General features: G+C 43.8%; 1 protein-coding gene across 1 annotated transcript; it reads right to left on the bottom strand.

The window, feature by feature from the left end:
- Positions 1-8,539: 8,539 nt before the first annotated feature.
- Positions 8,540-10,971, bottom strand: LOC125516195 (L10-interacting MYB domain-containing protein-like). The gene is made up of 3 exons (XM_048681677.1): positions 10,691-10,971; positions 9,337-9,729; positions 8,540-9,252 (listed from the first exon to the last, which is right to left on the bottom strand). Exons 1-3 carry the CDS (start codon positions 10,839-10,841, stop codon positions 8,816-8,818), a joined length of 981 nt encoding a protein of 326 aa, XP_048537634.1. The 5' UTR covers positions 10,842-10,971; the 3' UTR covers positions 8,540-8,815.
- Between the last annotated feature and the right edge of the window lie 12,841 nt (positions 10,972-23,812).

The following is a 23,812-nucleotide window of genomic DNA, read 5'->3' as shown; positions in this document are numbered from 1 at the left end:
CAGCCGGCGCCCAGCCCGCCTCGCCGGCGCTGGCCGCGCGCCTGCCGCGGCCGCCCGAGTTCGCCCGTTAACGGGTGGCGCCCGCGGCCTGCACCCAACGCCCGCAAGGCCCCCCTAGGCCAATGACGTGTGGGGCCTAGCCCCCACAGAACGTTTCTGTTAAAAAAAAGAGATAAAAAAAATATATATATTAATAATATTAATATTAAAATTAATTAATTAAATAATTAATTTAATTAACTATGATTAATTTAACTAATTAAGTATAATTAACCTAATGACTAATTAACCTAGTGAACTACTGATTATTAACTAAACAGTGAATGACAGGTGGGTCCCACTGGACCCACACAGTAGGTTGACCAGGTCAACGGTCAACGTTGACTGCTGACGTCATGCTGACGTCAGCATACACTATTCTGGATAATGTTGATTTAAATATTAAATAAATCCAAAAATGATTTAAATCTTTTAAAATTATATAAAATAAACCGTAACTCGGATGGAAAACTTTGTACATGAAAGTTGCTCAGAACGACGAGACGATTCCGGATACGCAGCCCGTTTATCCACCACACATTCCTATCATAGCGAACACACAACTTTCCCCCTCCGGTTCACCGGTCCGAAAACGCGAAACACCGGGGATACTTTCCCGGATGTCATCCCCCTTAACCAGTATCACCTACTACCGCGTTAGGGCACCTCTGACGCCGTTACTTGTCATATCATGCATCACTATGCATCTGTTTGCTTAAATATTTATTGTTTCTCCCCCCTCTTCTCTCGCTAGACACCGGGACCGACGCCGCTGCTACCCAGTACGACTACGGAGTTGACGATCCCTCTCTCTTGCCAGAGAACCAGGCAAGCCCCCCCTTTGATCACCAGATATCGCCTACTTTCTCTATACTGCTTGCATTAGAGTAGTGTAGCATGTTAACTGCTTCCCGTTAATCCTATATGAATGCCATAGCTGTCCTTGCTACTACTGTTGTTACCTTTTACCTGCAATCCTACTTGCTTAGTAATAGATGCTAGTTTTCCAGCTGGGCCCTTACATCCTTGTCCGTCTGCCCATGCTATACTATCGGGCCGTGACTCGGGAGTTGATCACGGGTATATACTATATACTTTATACATGATTACATGTGGTGACTAAAGACGGGTCGGCTTGAGGAGCACCCGCGAGTGGAGTTTTGAGGCGGAGCGACGGGCAGGTTCCGACCACCTAGGAGAGAGGTGGGCCTGGCCCTGGTCGGCGTTCGCAGATACTTAACACGTTTAACGAGATCTTGGTATTTGATCTGAGTCTGGCTACTGGCCTATACGCACTAACCATCTACGCGGGGACAGTTATGGGCACTCGACGTCGTGGTATCAGCCGAAGCCTTCGTGACGTCAGCAACGGAGCGGCGCGCGCTGGATTGGACTGGAACGCCACTAGGCTAGGTCTGCTTCCGGCCGCCCACGCAACGTGCAGGTGTGCTAAGGGCGATGGGCCCAGACCCCTGGGCGCTTAGGTTTAGACCGGCGTGCTGACCTCTCTGTTGGTCTAGGTGGGGCTGCGACGTGTTGATCTTCCGAGGCCGGGCATGACCCAGGAAAGTGTGTCCGGCCAAATGGGATCGAGCGTGTTGGGTTGTGGTGCACCCCTGCAGGGAAGTTAATCTATTCGAATAGCCGTGATCTTCGGTAACAGGACGACTTGGAGTTGTACCTTGACCTTATGACAACTAGAACCGGATACTTAATAAAACACACCCTTCCAAGTGCCAGATACAACCGGTGATCGCTCTCTCACAGGGCGACGAGGGGAGGATCATCGGTTAGGATTATGCTATACGTGATGATACTTGGAGGACTTCAGTCTATTCTCATCTACATGCTGCAAGACGGAGGCTGCCAGAAAGCGTAGTCTTCGAAAAGACTAGCTATCCCCCCTTATCCCGGCTTTCTGTAGTTCAGTCCACCACATATAATAGCCTTATTCCAGTTGATACCAATGCATACATATGTAGTGTAGCTCCTTGCTTGCGAGTACTTTGGATGAGTACTCACGGTTGCTTTCTCCCCCTTTTCCCCCCTTTCCTTTCTTCCTGGTTGTCGCAACCAGATGTTGGAGCCCAGGAGCCAGACGCCACCGTCGACGACGACTCCTACTACACCGGAGGTGCCTACTACTACGTGATGCCCGCTGACGACGACCAGGAGTAGTTAGGAGGATCCCAGGCAGGAGGCCTGCGCCTCTTTCGATCCGTATCCCAGTTTGTGCTAGCCTTCTTAAGGCAACCTTGTTTAACTTATGTCTGTACTCAGATATTGTTGCTTCCGCTGACTCTTCTATGATCGAGCTCTTGTATTCGAGCCCTCGAGGCCCCTGGCTTGTAATATGATGCTTGTATGACTTATTTTATTTGTAGAGTTGTGTTGTGATATCTTCCCGTGAGTCCCTGATCTTGATCGTACACGTTTGCGTGTATGATTAGTGTACGATTGAATCGGGGGCGTCACAGGCACGCTGTACACTGTATGCATTCGCCTACTACTTCATGCAGCGGCCTCAGGTCGTCGAGTTGCTGTCCTCCGCCACTGAGGACCTGCGATCCTCGACGCCGACCGTGGACTGGTCCTGGAGGAGCGTCGTGCCCTCACCGTTCGCCTGGAAGGAAAGGGTCTACTCCTGCACCACGCACCCGGAAGGACGCACCGTCTTCGTCTGTCGGCCCTCACCACCACCGGCCTCGCCGACCAGCACTTCCGCACCTTGTCCTTCGACGCCGGCCACCACGAGTGTACGTGCCATGGCGAATGGGGCCTGCCGTTCATGGACAAGGGCTACTTCGATGGTTACCTGGTGTTAGAATAAATCCGAGGCATACCGTTGATCATCCGAGAACCAAGCAATCCCACAAACACGACACCGAGATTTGTTAACGAGGTTCACCAATATGGCTACATCCCCGGGGCATGACTACGGGCGCTCCTCCCCGTGACACCGTCACAATACCGCACCCCGGCCGCCCGGGCGCCGGCACACGCCGCCGGCTCCCCCGCGTGCCTGTGCTATTATGTTGGCATAGGTTACATCGTGTGTCTACCCTCACTATATATGAGAGGCCTAGGATACATGTGTCCTACTTGGACACGACTCCTATCATATCTGCACACAGTCCAAAACGAAGTCCAACTGTAACCTACCTTGTACAATAATATTCGACGCAACTCTAACGAACTTCACCTTGACGAATATTCTCCATCACCTTGGATTCATCCATGCATCGAACCTCCATGTACATTGGACTTGAGATACACCATGAGCACCGCTGCTACTCCCAGACTCCATGTGACTCCACCTGCAACTATAGTCCTTTCTCGTCTTCTTCACAGTCAACACTCGAGCGAAATTAAGTTCCTCATTAATTACTTTGTGCTCCCAACTTCCGGAGAATCCGTTCAATACCATCACACACCGATAACTTATCTGTGTGAAAATGAACAACTCACATATTAAAAGCTACATATAAGAATTACCTGAACTCAACATCACCGCTCTTTCTTAACCGTCTGTCTGAAACTTGAAGGAATTTCACCGTCGCCCTATGTCACCCTGAGTCAAATTCACAGTTGTCTCATCCTTTTCCCGGATAGTCTTTGACATGTCCCATAGCTATAGCACTCCACCTCCTTCTGTACTTGTCATCCGCACTTTACCATGTGCACCGAACACCACAGAATATACGGCTGTGTACTCTCTCGGCTTTTGACAATATCAGACTTTCCGTCACTTTCTCAGATTCTCCATAGTCAACTCCTATCCATCTTCCGGCACCGATAGACTCAGTCACCAACTTGAATCCGGTACTCGTCAACACTGCTCAACACCCCCTGCACAATTTGTCTGACCACACGTCTGACCGCTAGTGCCTTGGCCTGCCGCTGTGTCCCGTGCTTACCGCACACCTCGCCGCTATCACCGCGTCGAGCCTCTGCTGTCCTGGTCGAGTCTCCCAAGGTCGCGAACCCACACCACTCAACCCCCACTGCAGAGAACCACCGATCATCACCGACCGATGTCGAGTATCACGTCTCCATCAGACCACTAGTAACTAGTCTGAAACCACGTGTCTCTCGATATCCCGCTGAAATAGGCTTCGACTCTCTGTTAACTTACGCCGTAGCCCCTCCATCAGCACAGAGTGAAGTCGTCCATCAGACTCCAACTCCACCTTCAACATGACTCCATGGTGGTTGTACGAGCCACCCCCCGCGCCTTGTCGACTTCAAGCTCTCATGTGTACACTACCTTGAATCAACATTGTCTTGTCGAAGCCGCACAAGCCCTCGGGCATGCACCACGTGTTTCCACACCCCAGAAGTCGGCCACCATCAGCATCACGCTCCTATGTCATCGTCGCTGAAATCACTGCCATCTTCTGCTTTGACCAACATCCATGTCGATCCATCAAATAGTCCAGTCCGACCTAGCCGAAATTATCCGACTGTAACCATGCTCCACCATGCGTCGTGTCCGCCCGCACATCTTCGTGCATTGCTTGACGCCCTGTGTTTGCATGATCCTCTTTGTGCAACGCACCTCAATTCCCGTCTGACTGCACTGTCGAATAACGCCATTGCTACCAATCTGCCATCTCAACGTAACATGCAAAGAACTCCAGAAATAGAGAGAATTCCTTATTTAACACCGTACTTAAATTTTATTCCCTATTTGACATCGGCAAATAATTTCTTCCCTATGTAACAACGAGTCTAAATTTTATGCCCTTTATAACACTTTCGTCCCTTTTAGGCCTAAATAACACCTGAAAAGACCCTTTTGCCCCTTATATGATATGATTGTGTGCGCACGCGTACTGCTGCGTGTTTGTGTGTGTGTGCATGATGTGTGTGTGCTGCTGCGTGTTTGTGTGTGTGCGTGCTGCGCGTGTGTGCTGCTGCGTCCGTGTGTGCGTGTGTGTGTGTGCTGCTACATATGTGTGTGCTACGCGTGTGTGTGTGCTGGTGTGTGTGCTGTTGCATATGTGTGTACTATGCGTGTGTGTGTGTGTGCTGGTGTGTGTGCTGCTGCATGTGTGCGTGTGCCTGTGTGTGCTATTGCGTGTGTTACTGCCATTGCCTGTGTGTGTGCACTACTTCCCGCATTGATGTTATGTGTGTGCGCTAGGGGCAAAAGGGTCTTTTCAGGTGTCATTTAAGTCTAAAATGGACGAAAGTGTTATAAAGGGCATAAAATTTAGACTCATTGTTATATAGGGAAGAAAAAAAATCAGTGTCAAATAAGGAAGCGAAATTTAAAATAATGTTAAATAAGGAATTGTTTCCCAGAAATAACCCTGTGCACGTCTAACAACCAGTTCAATCAACTTTATTACGACCACCACGTGGACTTCCTTGACCAACTCTTGTTCTCTTGCTCTTTTATTTTGTTCACACGTGAGATCAATGTGATGGCAGCCAATGGATCCCGTATTCCAACACGTTGCAGCACCACCTGGGAATCGATAGTTTTTCCAACAAATCTCGTGTCCATAACAGCTCCCGCGTTCGTGCAGCCTTGCCTTTGGTCCCGCCCGCTATCGGGCCGCGATTTGCCCTGCTCCGCCAGCCCTAGCATAGGCCAGCAAAGGGCCGCCACCTCAGCCGCGCCCGACCGGGCCTTGGGCCACATCGCCTGGGCGGCCTCCTGCACCTCGCTCCGCTGCTGGCCGCCAAGCACCACGCCCGTGACCTAGCCTAGGGCCGCTACGCCGCCGCCGAAACCGGTTGAGCCGCCGATCCGATCGAGCCTTAGCCTGACTTGCCGATTCCCATCGCTTCGAAACAGCCGATCGCCTCCATGAAAGAAATCCTTGTCACCGATCCATCTCGCTAACCGCCACTGATGCTGCTCTCCTCGGCTCGTAAAACCGACGCAACTTCTTCGTGTGGTTGATTCCCTCACTATGAACCTGACAAAATCTTTCGTTTTCTTTCTCTGGATCAACAATCTGCAGCCTTTTCGTAACCTTGCTCATGATACCACTTGTTAGAATAAATCCAAGGCATACCGTTAATCATTCGAGAACCAAGCAATTACACAAACACGACACCGAGATTTGTTAACGAGGTTCACCAATATGGCTACATCCCCGGGGCATGACTACGGGCGCTCCTCCCCGTGACACCGTCACAATACCGCACCCCGGCCGCCCGGGCGCCGGCACACGCCGCCAGCTCCCCCGCGTGCCCGTGCTATTATGTTGGCATAGGTTACATCGTGTGTCTACCCTCACTATATATGAGAGGCCTAAGATACATGTGTCCTACTTGGACACGACTCCTATCCTATCTGCACACAGTCCAAAACCAAGTCTAACTGTAACCTACCTTGTATAATAATATTCGACACAACTCTAACACCTGGACGCTTGGGTCGGCCTTGACAAGGGTGGCTACGTCGGCGCCTGCCAGGTCGCTGACCCTACTCCTGCCAGTGGCATGAAGATGCCGCGGCTCGACTGGAAGATCGCCAAGGACAAGCTCTGGAGCAGGGAGCGGCGGGCGGCTCAGCAGCCTACGCTCACCTGTATGGGCAACGGCAGGTTTTGCCTTGTGGACTGTGTGATGCGCGAGGGGATGACGTCTGGTTACACTGATGGCTGCATGCTCAACATCACCACATTTCGCCTCCGGTACTCTCACAAGGGAGAGCTACGGATCGCCGGTCTCGCCACCAAGTCCTGTCAAATGACCAAGAATGTCCGCGCATTTTCTCCTGTGGCGTTCTGGATGTAGCTCGCTGTTTACCTGCTTGGTAGTACTCCCTCCGTTCCGAATTACTTGTCGCAGGTATGGATGTATCTAGATGTATTTTAGTTCTAGATACATCCATTTCTGCGACGAGTAATTTGAAATAGAGGAAGTATGTCATAATGATAATACATTAGTTTACAAACATTTACTACTAGTACTTTATAATGCACTAGAGCATAGAGCTGGAACAATGTACTGTAGTCTCTAACCGAAGGACCAAATCAAAGAGTTCAGACATTTACCTGAAATAGCTCCAGTGCCATAATATCGAAAGAATGGTTTGTGTACTGAACGGTACGCAACTATCCTTGCTCTTAACATTGCTTGCTGTTTGAGATGGTAACCTTATTTGCCTGTGGATTTCCCAACCACGGTTACTCTTCGTACCACTTGCGTAAACTGCCTGAAGTCGAGGCAAAAGGAGTGGTTTTCTGTATTACCCTGACAACTGATCAAGTGAGAAGGAAGACTGGGCCAAAGAAAAAGATTGTTGCAACAAAATAGAATGCAAATAGACAATATCAAAATTTGCCAGCATCGACGGAGGCACTGCTACTATTAGTGTGGACCAGGAACTGTTGCGGATACATTGTCTAGTTAAACAGCCAGGATTAACACAATCCACTGCGATTCATAGACAACTCGTCAATTTATACCACAGTGCGTTGCCCGCTGTTTGGCGCGCTACCAGATATGAAATGCTCCCTCCGTTCACAAATATGTTTTCTATACATACGGACTAAAACGTGTCTATATATATTCAATTCAGAAAAAGTTAGAACATCTTATATTTGTGAACGGAGGGAGTAGTTGTTTTGAAAGATGATAGCTAAAACTGTACCATATAGAAAAGCCATTTTGGTACACATGGAGTAGCCTCTGATCATAACTGATAGCTACTGAGAAAGTTGTCTGGAGTAAATAGTTATAAATGCAAAGTTCCGTTGCAACCAAAAAAAAGTATTCTATATAAAGTCCCATTGCAATAAAAGAAAGTCTAAATGATAAAGCACATAGGATGTCGATTTTAAGATGTGCAAAGCAACATTTTGGCTAAACAGCTTAAGCTACACAAGTAGTTAAGCATGTGGCCAAACTCCAATCATCCAACATGTGTTTTTCTTAGATAATGATCACAGCATGTGTAGCGATATCTAAACATCAACGAAGCAACATTTTTTTAAAACAATGACCTAAACCCACATCCGTTTAAATACGCAGGTGTTACTTCCTGTTACAGGTGTTAACTAAACACAACCACCCTGCAGGAGTACAACAGCTTTATATAGAGATGGTAAAAAATAATCATAGATTGCAGCCAATGTACAACAGCTTACACCTAAATGAAATGAGATATTCTAGAGTACATCATGCTTGCTGGTCCTCAACCAGGAGTACGCCCTTGCTTACACCAAAAATGAGATATTCTTACAACACAAATAAATTTGGTAAAGCAAAAACAACTCATCACTGATAGAACTTGCCCGTGAGATGTACAGAAGATATAAAAGAAAACAATACAGAAGCTTTACCAGATGGAGATACCCAATGGCCAATACAATGTTGATGTGCCATTATTTGACAGCATAGCAAGCTGGGAATGGCATGCCAGATGCCATGGAGAATGCATTGTGGGCTGACTACATTGCAAGACAATGAATCATATGTAATATGGAGAAAATTCAGACGCCTGATGTAAAGTGTTTCCCAAATAAGTGTAAAACAATTTGGTTTGTACTGCAATTAGTTCTATTCAATCAAAAGGATTTGTGATCAAGTGGCATTTAACATTGCATCGGTACTAGCACATCTGCCCAGGAACACATACTCAAAAGTTAAGGACCCTTTCCTAGCCTAGCACCTTAGCACTACATGATAAATGATAATTTTGCTACTATTAACATTGTATTAGTAGTACTACAGCAACGTCGCATACCCTTTCCTAGCCTAGCACCTTAACAGAAAAGCCTTCTCCACGGGGCCTATTTCCATAGCCATTAAACTAGGTGTTCTGAATTTTTCTTTTTAACCAGGCCAGCCGTAATTCCTTAGATGAAAACGAGAGAAACACTTCTCTGTTGTCCTTGTTATCGGTGAAGAGGTCAGCTGCTTTTAGCATATCTTCTGTTTGTAAATCCGGCAACCCTTCAAGTACAGCAATGCAATTTTGTATGCTATAGGGATCCTCCAATTTCCTCTCCTCAATCGCTGCAAACCGATCCAGCTCTTCTCTTTTGAAGCTCAGGTACCTCTCTTGGAAATCATCAAGATTAGAGTTTGTCTTCTGTCTTTTCCCCCGTTTAGCACTAGTAGGCTCAGGAGTAGAATGAGATGGTTGATGATTTCTATGCAGGTCTTCTGGAAGTTCCATCGATACATGTGCGGCCTTGTTCGCATAATTATCCGTGCCATGGCAACCCCTTCCTTGAGCATAGCGCCCTGCATGGATTACGTCCAGAAGAATCTCGCTTAAGAACATAAGACACACAACATAAATAATTAATTCAATGGTTTAAAACTCACCGTCATATAGAGCAAATATATCATAATAGTATGGGAATGATTTGTCTTGCCATCGGAGGGCATCTTTGTTTTTACGTGCCCTTAATTCTTCCCAAACACTATCCGGAGCAACCACCATCATCATATCACGATCCCAGCCAAAACCACTTTCGGATATCAAGTCTCTTATAGCTTTAAAATCTTTCTTCAGGTCCTGCTCCTTTTGTTTGACCTGAGTTACTGAGAGTGATAAACCAAATCGTGTATTGAATGCATCCACAATCCTTCTCCAAGCCTCTTTGCTCCATGCATTTCGTGTTCGATATGTCGGCACATCATGTTCTTTCAAGAGCCAAATAAGATATGACTTCATCTTGTGGTTCCAGCTGGCTCTAGAACAATTCTTGGTGGTGCCTGATGATATGACAAGTGCAATTCTAGTATCAGTTTTTGAAAAACATACTAACTAGCCATGTACTCCATATGTAAAGAAATATAAGAGCGTTTAGATAGTGATCTAAACGCTCTTATACTCCCTCCGTCCCAAAATAAGTGTCTTGAGCTTAGTACAACTTTGTAGTAAAGTTAGTACAAAGTTGAGACACTTATTTTGGGACAGAGGGAGTATTTCTTACCGAGGGAGTACTGAATAATGCATACCAGTAAGTCTATGGGCAGTGAAACAATGAGAGCCACACTCAATGTCATCATATATAGGACTATAACATTAACTAGGGACCCTCTTAACATATAGGGAGTGTTGATCTTCATTTGAGGGAGCCACGGCCCAAAACTCGCATGAAATCCCAAAAATTCAAAAGAAACTATCCCTGAAACATCACAGCAAACCATCGACACAACATCCACACAACAAAAGTCCGCCTCGATCCAAGTAACAATCTAACTAGGTGATGGTAAGAACTAATCCATACACACATACAGTACACATCAATGACACCATATGTCTTCATCTTCCTGATTCTCTGGATCTCCTAACACTGTTTTCTACATAATTGCAAAGAATCCAGTGCATAGCTGGATGTGGATAGGCACACGCCACGCTATAGCTGAACCGAAGTTAAATACTAATATGCGTATACATCAGTGCTGTGCATGCACGGTCGCCTGTAGTGATGAAAAATACTCTCTGAAAATGTTGCGTGCACACTAACAACTAACTAGCCAGAACTCTGCTCCACAGCTGGGCACACGTACTAGTGTAGTGTAAAAAACGATCTTATGTTATGGGACAGAGGGGTAGTAGTCTGTCACACCGTACATGCAAAGAGAAATAGATCTGCCCTAGCAAGACAAATGTTCAACAGTAAATCAAGACTTCTGAACGAGAAACCAATATGTATCGAGAGTGGATTACCTGTTTCTTGCCAGATCTCCTGACCTTCTCCAAATTGCAGATCTTCCAGCCCTTGTGTCGATGGAAGGAGGGGAGGTGGAGCAGGAGGGGCGTAGGGAGGGGGCAGAGGCAGAGGAGGGGGAGGGGCTGGGATCCCCCCGTGGTCGTCCATGTCGATTTCGCGTCAAGCTCGTGGGAGACGGGGCGGGAGAGTGGAGGAGCGAGGGAAGGGGATTTTCACCGGGCGTTCCTTTGGTTCGAGCAGATGCTATTTTTCCCGTGAGAAGTGCAGGTTGAGGGGACGCTTTCCTGTGGAACGGACGAAGCTGATTTCCTGCTGACCGAACGGGCATATCCGTGCGGCCTGCAGAATTCCTACGGAACAGTTCGGGTGCATCTAACCTCAAGTGTCTCCAATACGCCGATTCAAATGAACGCAAATTTTGTCCGTTTTTATTTATTGGGTCGGCATTTTAACCTTTATCTATCTTCATTCTATTTGAATGATAAAGCGTTCACGCGGCCATACTTTTGCTTTTTTTACGTAGATAAGAAAAACATTGCCCAAAGTTCACATAATTCAACCAAATGCAAATATCATAGTTTCATAAACCAAATAAAATCTCATATGTTACAAACCAAATAAAATTTAAATTGTTACAAATACATTTGAAAGAAAATATAGTTCATACATCTATTGTTTGTCAAAGTGAGCCCACATATACTCAACCAAATCATCTTCTAGTTGAATGTGAGTTTTCCAATCACGCATTTGATGATGAAATTCGATGAACTGTGCAAATGTAGCCGTTCCTCCATGCTCGAGTACAACATTTTTCCCTTGAAATTGAAACCCCTGATCGAAGATTTTATCCTCGCGCTCATCCTCTATGATCATGATGCACATGATCACATAAGCAGTCATCACCGTCCACAACTTCTAAGTGCTCCAAGTTCTAGCAGGATACTGAAAGATGCCTCATTGAGATTGAAGAACACCAAAAGCATGTTCCACATCTTTTCTTGCACTCTCTTGTGCTTGGACAAATCTCTACCTCTTCTCTCCTATCAGGTTGGAGATTGTCTTGACAAGAGTAGTTCATTGAGGATAGATACCATCAGTTAGGTAGTATCATTTGTTTTAGTGGTGGCCATTTATCTCAATATTGACCTTTGGGCAGTTGCCTTCTACAAGCCTTGCGAACACCGGAGAACGCCGAAGCACGTTGATATCATTGTGAGAGCCGGCCATGCCGAAGAAAGAGTGCAAATCCAGAGATCTTGTGAAGCCACGGCCTCAGCTATGACAACGCAAGATTTCCACATGGCCCCTAAACTGCCCCTACCAAGCAGAGGGGCAGTTCTTCCACTCCTAGTGCATACAATCTACGCTACCAAACATCTCCGAAAAGCCCCTATCGGCATTGATCACCAACAATCGGTTTGTATCCGCAACAGTTGGTTCTCTCAAGTACTCCGGGCCAAATACTGCTACCACAGCTTTGAACAACCTATACATGGATTCTAGGCACGTGGATTCGCTCATCCAGACATACTCATCAATAAGATCAGCAGATATTCCGTATGCAAGCATCTGAATAGCTGCAGTGCATTTCTGATAAGAGGAGAAGCCAACCTTTCCCAAGGGCTTCCTCCTTGCATTCAAAATAATTATCATAAGCCACCACCCCTTCTGGATACGATTGAACACATGTCTAGCCATCCAAAAGCGGCGCATGAATAGGTTGTGTGTGAAGAGTGGGTCAGCGGACTTGAAGTAGTCCTTCCAAAGTAGGCAATGGTTGCTCTATCTGTTGCGATTCAACGCCGAAGTATACCTCGAGATCAAGCCCCTAAACATCACCCGCTGCCTATTAATGTGGTCATGGACGACCAAAGCCGCAACCACAATCTCCTCATTGTCGGACAACAAATCATCCAAATCACAAATGAAGTTGTTGAAAAAGTACTCATCGTCACTATCCATTTGTATCTTGCGGGCGAAACGCCGAACACCGTGCGGGCGTGGAGCTAGAACATCAGAAAATAGCGTTTTTTACATTAAGGATTTCAACATCTAAAACTTTCAAAATAGCGTTCACAATCTGAACAATGACTGATGAGAGCTACATAATTTAAACTAACTACGAAAAATATCTGATCATGTGTCTCTGAACGAACAAACTCAGTTTAATGGAACCATGCATCTCTATATCAAAAGGTAAGTTCCAAAATGTCAAGTATTGTTGGAGAAACATAAACAACCAACAGGATAGCAAACATATAACACAAACATAGAACAAAACATGAAGAATTTGTTTAACTCATTGCCCAAGTTTTTTTTGAGAAATATGGGGGAATTGGGGAATGCGTTGCATTGAGAGAAAGTCGGGTCGATGCCCAGTGGGCTGCTAGCCTTCTAGTGTTAAAGGAAATATGCCCTAGAGGCAATAATAAAGTTATTATTTATTTCCTTATATCATGATAAATGTTTATTATTCATGCTAGAATTGTATTAACCGGAAACTTAGTACATGTGTGAATACATAGACAAACTAAGTGTCACTAGTATGCCTCTACTTGACTAGCTCGTTAATCAAAGATGGTTAAGTTTCCTAGCCATGGACAAGAGTTGTCATTTGATGAACGGGATCACATCATTAGAGAATGATGTGATTGACTTGACCCATCCGTTAGCTTAGCACGATGATCGTTTAGTTTGTTGCTATTGCTTTCTCCATAACTTATACATGTTCCTATGACTATGAGATTATGCAACTCCCGGATACCAGAGGAACACTTAGTGTGCTATAAAACGTTACAACGTAACTGGGTGACTATAAAGATGCTCTACAGGTGTCTCCGATGGTGCTTGTTGAGTTGGCATAGATCGAGATTAGGATTTGTCACTCCGTGTATCGGAGAGGTATCTCTGGGCCCTCTCGGTAATGCACATCACTATAAGCCTTGCAAGCAATGTGACTAATGAGTTAGTTACGGGATGTTGCATTACGGAACGATCAAAGAGACTTGCCGGTAATGAGATTGAACTAGGTATTGGGATACCGACGACCGAATCTCGGGCAAGTAACATACCGATGACAAAGGGAACAACATATGTTGTTATGCGGTTTGATCGATAAAGATCTTCGTAGAATATGTAGGAACCAATATGAGAATCCAGGTTCCGCTATTGTTTATTGACCGGAGATGAGTCTCGGTCATGTCTACATAGTTCTCGAACCCGTAGGGTCCGCACGCTTAACGTTCGGTGACGATCGGTATTATGAGTTTATGTGTTTTGATGTAACTAAGGTAGTTCAGAGTCCCGGCTGTGATCACGGACATGAAGAGGAGTCTCGAAATGATCGAGACATAAAGATTGATATATTGGAAGGTTATATTCGGACACCGGAAGGGTTCTAAAGTGTATTGGGTATTTTTCGGAGTACCGGGAGGTTACCAGAACACCCCGGGGAGTCTATGGGCCTTATTGAGCCCTAGTGGAGAAATAGGGCAGCAAGCAAGGTGTGGGGCGCCCACCCCCCCAAGGCCTAAACCGAATTGGTTTAGGGTTTGGGGGCCGGCCCCCTCTTTCCTTCTCCCCTCCTCCTCTTGCCTCCTTCTCCTAGTAGGAATAGGAAGAGGGGAACCTACTTGGAGTAGGATTGTCCCCCCCCCTTGCCGCACGCTTCCTCCTAGGCCGTCCTCTTCCTCCCTCCCTCCTTTATATACGGGGGAGGGGGGCTGATACGTCTCCAACATATCTATAATTTTTCATTGTTCCATGCTATTATATTATCCGTTTTGGATGTTTAATGGGCTTTATTATGCACTTTTATATTATTTTTGAGACTAACCTATTAACCGAAGGCCCAGTACAAATTGTTGTTTTTTTTGCCTATTTCAGTGTTTCGCAGAAAAGGAATGTCGAACGGAATCCAAATAGAATGAAACCTTCATGAGGATCGTTTTTGGAACAAACGCAATCCAGGAGACTTGGAGTGGACGTCAAGGAAGCAGCGAGGAAGCCACGAGGCAGGAGGGCGCGCCCCAGGGCACTACAAAAAAATACACTTCCGTGATGATATGTGTTTGTCACAGTAGGTCACGTTTTTTGTCATGCATGTACATCCATGACGATTTTATGACAGAGTCAAGATAGTCATACCTGTGCTGTCGTAGAAGTGTTCCATGACATTACCAAAATTATCATCACGGAAGTGTCCACTTCCATGATGATAGATCGCGCGTCACAGAAGTGCTTTCGTCAAGGGTGACCGACACGTGGCATCCACCGTAATGGAACGCCGTTAAGCTATCGGGTCCGGTTATGGATTCGATAACCCGTTAACAGCCGGGACCAATGGGAAATTTCCATGTGTAAAATTCTGATTGGCCGGAGGGAACACCTGTCAGCTCGTCAGTGGGCCAGATGTCGCCCGTCCATTGGAGGAAACATGCCTATGATACATCGACACGTGGCTGGGCCCAACAGAGGCCCATATAGATTAAAAAGGCCGGCCCAGTCAAAGGCATGTAGTACTTACTCAGGTACTAGTGGGCCAGCTCAATAACGGCCTGCTTAATAAAGGCCCATTTACGGCCCGAAGCCAGATCTGGCCCGTTAATTGTTCGCCAAATATTTAGGCCCAATTACAGCCTAGTGACTTTCGGCCTGTTAGAGGCCCGTGTAGACATGGGTCCATTTCAGCCCGGTGTGAATTTCGGCATGGGAATGGCCCGTGCTGCCCATGGGCCATATATGGTCCGACGGGACATTGGGCCCACTAACGGCCCGTGATAAAGGTGGCAACAGTTATGCCCAACATGACTTTGGGCCTGTTAAAGGACTTTGGGCCTGTTAAAGGCCTGTCGCATAATTCGGCCCATTGATGTCTGTACTAAGCTTTCGGCCTCTTAAAGGCCCATGATATCAGTGGGCCAACTAAGGCCCGAGATATGTTTCGGCCTGGTAACTGCCCGTGATATAACTGGGCCCAAAAAGGGCTGGTCTACATTTCAGCCTCCTAAAGGCCCGTTGATAACCCACAAGTATAGGGGATCACAAAAGTTTTCGAGGGTAGAGTATTCAACCCAAATTTATTGATTCAACACAAGGGGAGCCAAAGAATATTCTCAAGTATTAGCAGCTAAGCTGTCAATTCAACCACACCTGGAAACTTAATATCTATTGCAAAGTGTTTAGTAGCAAAGTAATATGATAGTAGTGGTAACGGTAGCAAAAGGTAATGATAGCAAAAGTAATGTTTTTGGTATTTTGTAGTGATTGTAACAATAGCAACGAAAAAGTAAATAAGCGAAGAACAATATATGGAAAGCTCGTAGGCAATGGATCGGTGATAGAGAATTATGCCGGATGTGGTTCATCTTGTAACAGTCATAACCTAGGGTGACACAGAACTAGCTCCAATTCATCAATGTAATGTAGGCATGTATTCCGAATATAGTCATACGTGCTTATGGAAAAGAACTTGCATGACATCTTTTGTCCTACCCTCCCGTGGCAGCGGGGTCCTAGCGGAAACTAAGGGATATTAATGCCTCCTTTTAATAGAGTACCGGACCAAAGCATTAACACATAGTGAATACATGAACTCCTCAAACTATGTTCATCACTGGTAAGTATCCTGATTATTGTCACTTCGAGGTTAACGGATCATAACACATAATAGGTGACTATAGACTTGCAAGATAGGATCAAGAACTCTCATATATTGATGAAAACATAATAGGTTCAGATCTGAAATCATGGCACTCGGGCCCTAGTGACAAGCATTAAGCATAGCAAAGTCATAGCAACATCAATCTCAGAATATGGTGGATACTAGGGATAAAACCCTAACAAAACTAACTCGATTACATGATAAATCTCATCCAACCCATCACCGTCCAGCAAGCCTACGATGGAATTACTCACGCACGGCAGTGAGCATGATGAAATTGGTGATGGAGGATGGTTGATGATGACGATGGTGACGGATTCCCCTCTCCGGAGCCCCGAACGGACTCCATATCAGCCCTCCCGAGAGGTTTTAGGGCTTGGCGGTGGCTCCGTATCGTAAAACGCGATGAATTCTTCTCTCTTATTTTTTCTCTCCGAAACCAAATATATAGAGTTGGAGTTGAGGTCGGAGGAGCTCCAGGGGGCCCATGAGGTAGGGGGCGCGCCCCCACCCTCGTGGACAGGTGGTGGGCCCCCTGGTCTTCATCTTTTGCAAGGATTTTTTATTATTTCCAAATAGACGTTCCGTGAAGTTTCAGGTCATTCCGAGAACTTTTGTTTCTGCACATAAATAACACCATGGCAATTTTGCTGAAAACAGCGTCAGTCCGGGTTAGTTCCATTCAAATCATGCAAGTTAGAGTCCAAAACAAGGGCAAAAGTGTTTGGAAAAGTAGATACGATGGAGACGTATCAACTCCCCCAAGCTTAAACCTTTGCTTGTCCTCAAGCAATTCAGTTTACAAACTAAAAGTGATAAAGAAAAACTTTTACAAACTCTGTTTGCTCTTGTTGTTGTAAATATGTAAAGCTAGCATTCAAGTTTTCAGCAAAGATTATGAACTAACCATATTCACAATAACGCATAGGTCTCATGTTTACTCATATCAATGGCATAATCAACTAGCGAGCAATAATAATAAATCTCGGATGACAACACTTTCTCAAAATAATCATAATATGATATAACAAGATGGTATCTCGCTAGCCCTTTCTGAGACCGCAAAACATAAATGCAGAGCACCTTTAAAGATCAAGGACTGACTAGACATTGTAATTCATGGTAAAAGAGATCCAGTCAAGTCATACTCAATGTAAACTAACAGTAATGAATGCAAATGACAGCGGTGCTCTCCAATTGGTGCTTTTTAATAAGAGGATGATGACTCAACATAAAAGTAAATAGATAGGACCTTCGCAGAGGGAAGCAGGGATTTGTAGAGGTGCCAGAGGTCGGTTTTGAAATAGAGGTGAATAATATTTTGAGCGGTATACTTTCATTGTCAACATAACAACCAAGAGATGGCGATATCTTCCATGATACACACATTATTGGCGGTTCCCAAACAGAATGGTAAAGTTTATACTCCCCCTCCACCAACAAGCATCAATCCATGACTTGCTCGAAACAACGAGTGTCTCCAACATACATCAGGTCCCAGGGGGAGTTTTGTTTGCAATTAATTTTGATTTAGCTTGCATAAAGCATGGGACTGGGCATCCCGGTGACCAGCCATTTTCTCGTGAGTGAGGAGCGGAGTCCACTCCTCTTGAGAATAACCTGCCTAACACGGAAGATAAGGACAGCCTCGGTTGATACATGAGCTATTCGAGCATACAAAACAGAATGTTTATTTGAAGGTTTAGAGTTTGGCACATACAAATTTACTTGGAACGGCAGGTAGATACCGCATATAGGAAGGTATAGTGGACTCATCTGGAATAACTTTGGGGTTTAAGGGATTGGATGCACAAGCAGTACTCCCGCTTAGTACAAGTGAAGGCTAGCAAAAGACTGGGAAGCGACCGGCTAGAGAGCGACAACAGTCATGAACATGCATTAAAATTAATCAACACCGAATGCAAGCATGAGTAGGATATAATCCACCATGAACATAAATATAGTGAAGGCTATGTTGATTTTGTTTCAACTACATGCGTGAACATGTGCCAAGTCAAGCCACTCGACAAAAGAGGATACCACCCTATCATACCACATCACAACCATTTTAATAGCATGTTGGCACGCAAGGTAAACCATTATAAGCTCCTAGCTAATCAAGCATGGCACAAGAAACTATGATCCCTAGTTGTCATGGCAAACATGTTTATTCATAATAGGCTGAATCAGGAACGATGAACTAATCATATTTACAAAAACAAGAGAGGTCGAGTTCATACCAGCTTTTCTCATCTCAGTCAGTCCATCATATATCGTCATAATTGCCTTTCACTTGCACGACCGAACGATGTGAATAATAATAATAGTGCACGTGTATTGGACTAAGCTGGAATCTGTAAGCATTCAATAAACAGGAGAAGACAAGACAATATGAGCTCTTTTGTCAGATCAACAATAATGCATATAAGAGCCACTTCAACAATTTAATCATGGTCTTCTCCTATTGACCCCCAAAGAAAAGAAAAGAAATAAAACTATTTACACGGGAAAGCTCCCAACAAGCAAAAGAAGAACATGAAATCTTTTTTGGTTTTCTTTTTAATTACTACTACAAGCATGGAAAGCAAACTAATTAAAAGCTACAACTAATTTTTTGGTTTTTCTTAAGGTTTATTAAACACAAAAGAAGAAAGCATAAAAAGGGAAATAAACTAGCATGTATGATACAATGAAAAAGTATGAGCACTGACATCTAGCAATGATAGCAATGAGTGTGTGAACATGAATATAATGTTGGTGAGAAATACGTACTCCCCTGAGCTTAGGCTTTTGGCCTAAGTTGGTCTATGGCCACGGTTGGCCTGGCGGATATCCATAATAATAGTTGGGGTCGTACTGCGATGAAGAAGACTCTGATTGCCACTGGTTGGCAATCATCTCCAGATCCCAATGGTAATTAGACTGTCGTGGAGGATCAACTTGTGGTTCCGACTCTGGCTCTATGGCTGATGTAGGGTTCCGGTAGGCGTGAATAGCCTCTAACGGAACAAGGTACTGGCCTGAAGATAAATCAAACAAGGAAGGAGCAGGAAGGGTAATAGTCTCAGGATGATGTTTATGAAATAACAATTTGTATTTAAGCTCCCCTTCCCTATTCTTAACAATAAAATCGTGTGCCACCATACTCTTATAATCTAAATAAACACGTGGCAGCAATTTTTCTTCATTCTCATAATGCCTAATAGGTATGTTAAAATGTGCAGCTAGGCGTGAAGCATAGATGCCTCCAAAGATGGGGCCCTTTGTACGGTTCAGACTTAACCGTTAGCAATAATACCGCCCATACTAACAGAGTTATCACTGAATAAACCGTGGAACAAAATAATAATATCAGGAACACTAAGGTTTCCACAGTTTCCACGACTAGTTAAGCAACGACTAGCAAATATTGCAAAGTAGCATAAAACAGGAAAATGTATGCTAGTGATTTGTGCATCGGAAACCTTCCTCGTTTCCCCTACAGTGATGGTATCAATAAAGCCAACCACATCGCCGCGATGTGGTTCCTCTGTCATGCCCTCGAAAGGGACCAAACAAACCCGACAAAAATCATAAAGTGACATCTCCTTATGCTCATCATATAAATAAAACTCCACCGTAGGTGGTGAGCTCCTAGAATGGAAATGAAAGTTTTGCACAAAGATATTGGTGAGTAAGAGATACTGGTCGCGTTGGTCGTGGAGGAAGGTGGTGAGGCCTACATTCTCAACCAATTCATAAAAATCATCATAAATCCTGGCTGCTCTCAAGAAATCATCGGAGGGCCATTCATACGGCCTAACCTCCGTGGTGCGAGGCATATTATATTTGGGCTTCTTTGCTTCTTCATTTTTCTTTTCCTTCGAGCTTCGGCTCGATGAGCCCCTCAAAAAATCTCTTCATTATTCTCTGAAAAAATCTGAAATTTTTAGTAACTTCAAACAAAAGTGAACCAAGCTCAACAAAATTGATTGCAACAACTCGTACAAGTGCCTAGAGCCTATGTCATGCATTAGAACTACTTTTGACCATATAAATTTAACATGCAAGCTCAAGAACATGGTCACCTAGGCAGCACAAATTTGCAATGAATAAAGCACTAGAACAAAAACTAATTAGACCAATGGAGGAGTCACATACCAAGGAACAATCTCCCCAAACAGTTTTGTGAGAGGTGCTTTGAGCAAGAAGATCGAAAATGACAGAAAAATGAGCTTGGACTCGGGTTTGAGCTGGATATTCGTGTTTGTGGGAGGAAGAAGTGTGTGGGTGCAGGAATAAGTGGAGGAGGGCCACCGTGGGCCCATGAGGCAGGGGGCGCGCCCAGGGGGTAGGGCGCGCCCTCCACCCTCGTGGCCAGGTGGATGCCCCCCTGTGCTGTGTTCTCAGTGCCAAATATTCTCAAATATTTCAGAAAAAATCATATTTAAATTTGAGGGCATTTGGAGAACTTTTATTTTCGAGGTATTTTTATATTGCATGGATAATTCAGATAATAGACGGAAAATACTTATTTTTATTTTATTTAATATAAATAACAGAAAGTAAAAGGAGGGTACAGAGAGTTGTGTTTTCTAACTTCATCCATCTCATGATCATCAAAAGGAATCCACTAACAAGGTTGATGAAGTCTTGTTAACGAACTCATTCCGAATAACATGGAACCGGAGAAATTTCGAATAACACTATGTTACCTCAACGGGGATATGCACATACCCAATAATAAGAATATCATATTTCTTCTTGACAGTAGGAAGAGGAAATTCAAAACCTCCAATAGTGATTGTTGAAATTTTTCCAATAGAATTGATACTGTGGACTTGAGGTTGTTTCCTCGGAAAGTGTACCATATGCTCATTACCATTAACATGAAAAGTGACATTGCCTTTAGTGCAATCAATAACAGCCCCTGCAGTATTCAAAAAGGGTCTTCCAAGAATAATAGACATACTATCATCCTCGGGAATATCAAGAATAACAAAGTTCGTTAAATAGTAACGTTTGCAACTACAACAGGCACATCCTCACAAATACCGACAGGTATAGCAGTTGATTTATCAGCCATTTGTAAAGATATTTCAGTAGGTGTCAACTTATTCAAATCAAGTCTACGATATAAAGAGAGAGGCATAACACTAACACTGGCTCCAAGATCACATAAAGCACTTTTAACATAGTTTCTTTTAATGGAGCATGGTCTAGTGGGTACTCCTGGATCTCCTAGTTTCTTTGGTATTCCACCCTTAAAAGTATAATTAGCAAGCATGGTGGAAATTTCAGCTTCCGGTATCTTTCTCTTATTTGTAAAAATATCTTTCATGTACTTATCATAATGATTCATTTTAAGCATATCAGTTAATCGCATACGCAAAAAGATAGGTCTAATCATTTCAGCAAAGCGCTCAAAATCATCATCATCCTTTTTCTTGGATGGTTTGGGAGGAAAATGCATAGGTTTCTGAACCCAAGGTTCTCTTTCTTTACCGTGTTTCCTAGCAACAAAGTCTTTCTTATCATAACGTTGATTCTTTGATTGTGGGTTATGAAGATCAACAGCAGGTTCAATTTCTATATCATTATCATTACTAGGTTAATCATCATCATGAACATTATCATTAACATTATCACTAGTTTCAGGTTCATTACCAGATTGTGTTTCAGCATCAGAAATAGAAATATCATTTGGATTCTCAGGTGTTTCAGTAATAGGTTCACTAGAAGCATGCAAAGTCCTATCATTTTTCTTTTTCTTCCTTTTAGAAGGACTAGGTGCATCTATATTATTTCTCTGAGAATCTTGCTCAATTCTCTTAGGATGGCCTTCAGGATACAGAGGTTCCTGAGTCATTCTACCAGTTCTAGTAGCCACTCTAACAACATAATCATTATTCTTACTATTCAATTCATTGAACAAATCATTTTGAGCTTTAAGTACTTGTTCTACTTGAGTGGTAACCATAAAAGCATGTTTACTAATAAGTTTAAGTTCACCTTTAACATTAGCCATATAATCACCCAAGTGTTCAAGCATATTTGAATTGTATTTCAATTGTCTACCAAAATAAGCATTGAAGTCTTCTTGCTTAACCATAAATTAATCAAACTCATCTAAGCATGGGCTAGCAAACTTAGTAAATGGGATTTCAGCTTTATCATATCTATAGAGAGAATTTACCTGTGCCGGGTTATCAAGGCCATGAGTTTCTTCAATAGGTAATGGATTAAGATCATATGTTTCTTCAATAGGCGGTAAATTAAGACCATGTATTTATTCAATAGGAGGTAAATTCGTAACATCTTTGGCTTTAATAGCTTTTTCTTTCATAGATTTCTTTGCTTCTTGCATATCTTCAGGACTGAGAAATAGAACACCTCTTTTCTTCGGAGTTGGTTTAGGAATAGGCTCAGGAAGTGTCCAATTATTTTCATTTGTCAACATATTATTCAATAGAATTTCAGCTTCATCTGGTGTTCTTTCCCTGAAAACAGAACCAGCACAACTATCCAGTTAATCTCTGGAAGCATTGGTTAGTCCATTATAAAAGATATCAAGTATTTCATTTTTCTTAAGAGGATGATCAGGCAAAGCATTAAGTAATTGGAGAAGCCTCCCCCAAGCTTGTGGGAGACTCTCTTCTTCAATTTGCACAAAATTATATATATCCCTCAAAGCAGCTTGTTTCTTATGAGCAGGGAAATATTTAGCAGAGAAGTAATAAATCATATCCTAGGGACTACGCACACAACCAGGATCAGGAGAATTAAACCATATCTTAGCATCACCCTTTAATGAGAACGGAAATATTTTAAGGATATAAAAGTAGTGAGTTCTCTCATCATTGGTGAACAGGGTGGCTATATCATTTAATTTAGTAAGATGTGCCACAACAATTTCAGATTCATAGCCATGAAAAGGATCAGATTCAAACAAAGTAATTATATCAGGTTCAACAAAGAATTCATAATCCTTATCGGTAACACAGATAGGTGAAGTAGCAAAAGCAGGGTCAGGTTTCATTCTAGCATTAAGAGATTGCTGCTTCCATTTAGCTAATAACCTCTTGAGTTCGTATCTATCTTTGCAAGCTAAAATAGCTAGAGCAGCTTCTTTTTCAAAAACATAACCCTCAGGAATAACAGGTGATTCATATTCATTAGAGGGAGAGTCTTCATCATCACTTTCATCAATATTATTAGATTCAATATTTTCATTCTCTCTAACCCTAGCGAGTTGTTCATCAAGAAACTCACCAAGTGGCACAGTAGTATCAAGCATAGAAGTAGTTTCATCATAAGTATCATGCATAGCATAAGTGGCATCATCAATAACATGCGACATATCAGAATCAATAGCAGAAGTAGGTTTAGGTGTCGCAAGCTTACTCAAAACAGAAGGTGAATCACGTGCAGAGCTAGATGGCAGTTCCTTACCCCCCCCTCGTAGTTGAGGGATAAA

This window comes from Triticum urartu, chromosome 6 (genome assembly GCF_003073215.2).
Source record: "Triticum urartu cultivar G1812 chromosome 6, Tu2.1, whole genome shotgun sequence".
Classification (NCBI taxonomy): Eukaryota; Viridiplantae; Streptophyta; class Magnoliopsida; order Poales; family Poaceae; genus Triticum; species Triticum urartu.
The sequence above is the reverse complement of the archived record's forward strand: the minus strand, read 5'-3'. Positions and strand labels throughout refer to the sequence as shown.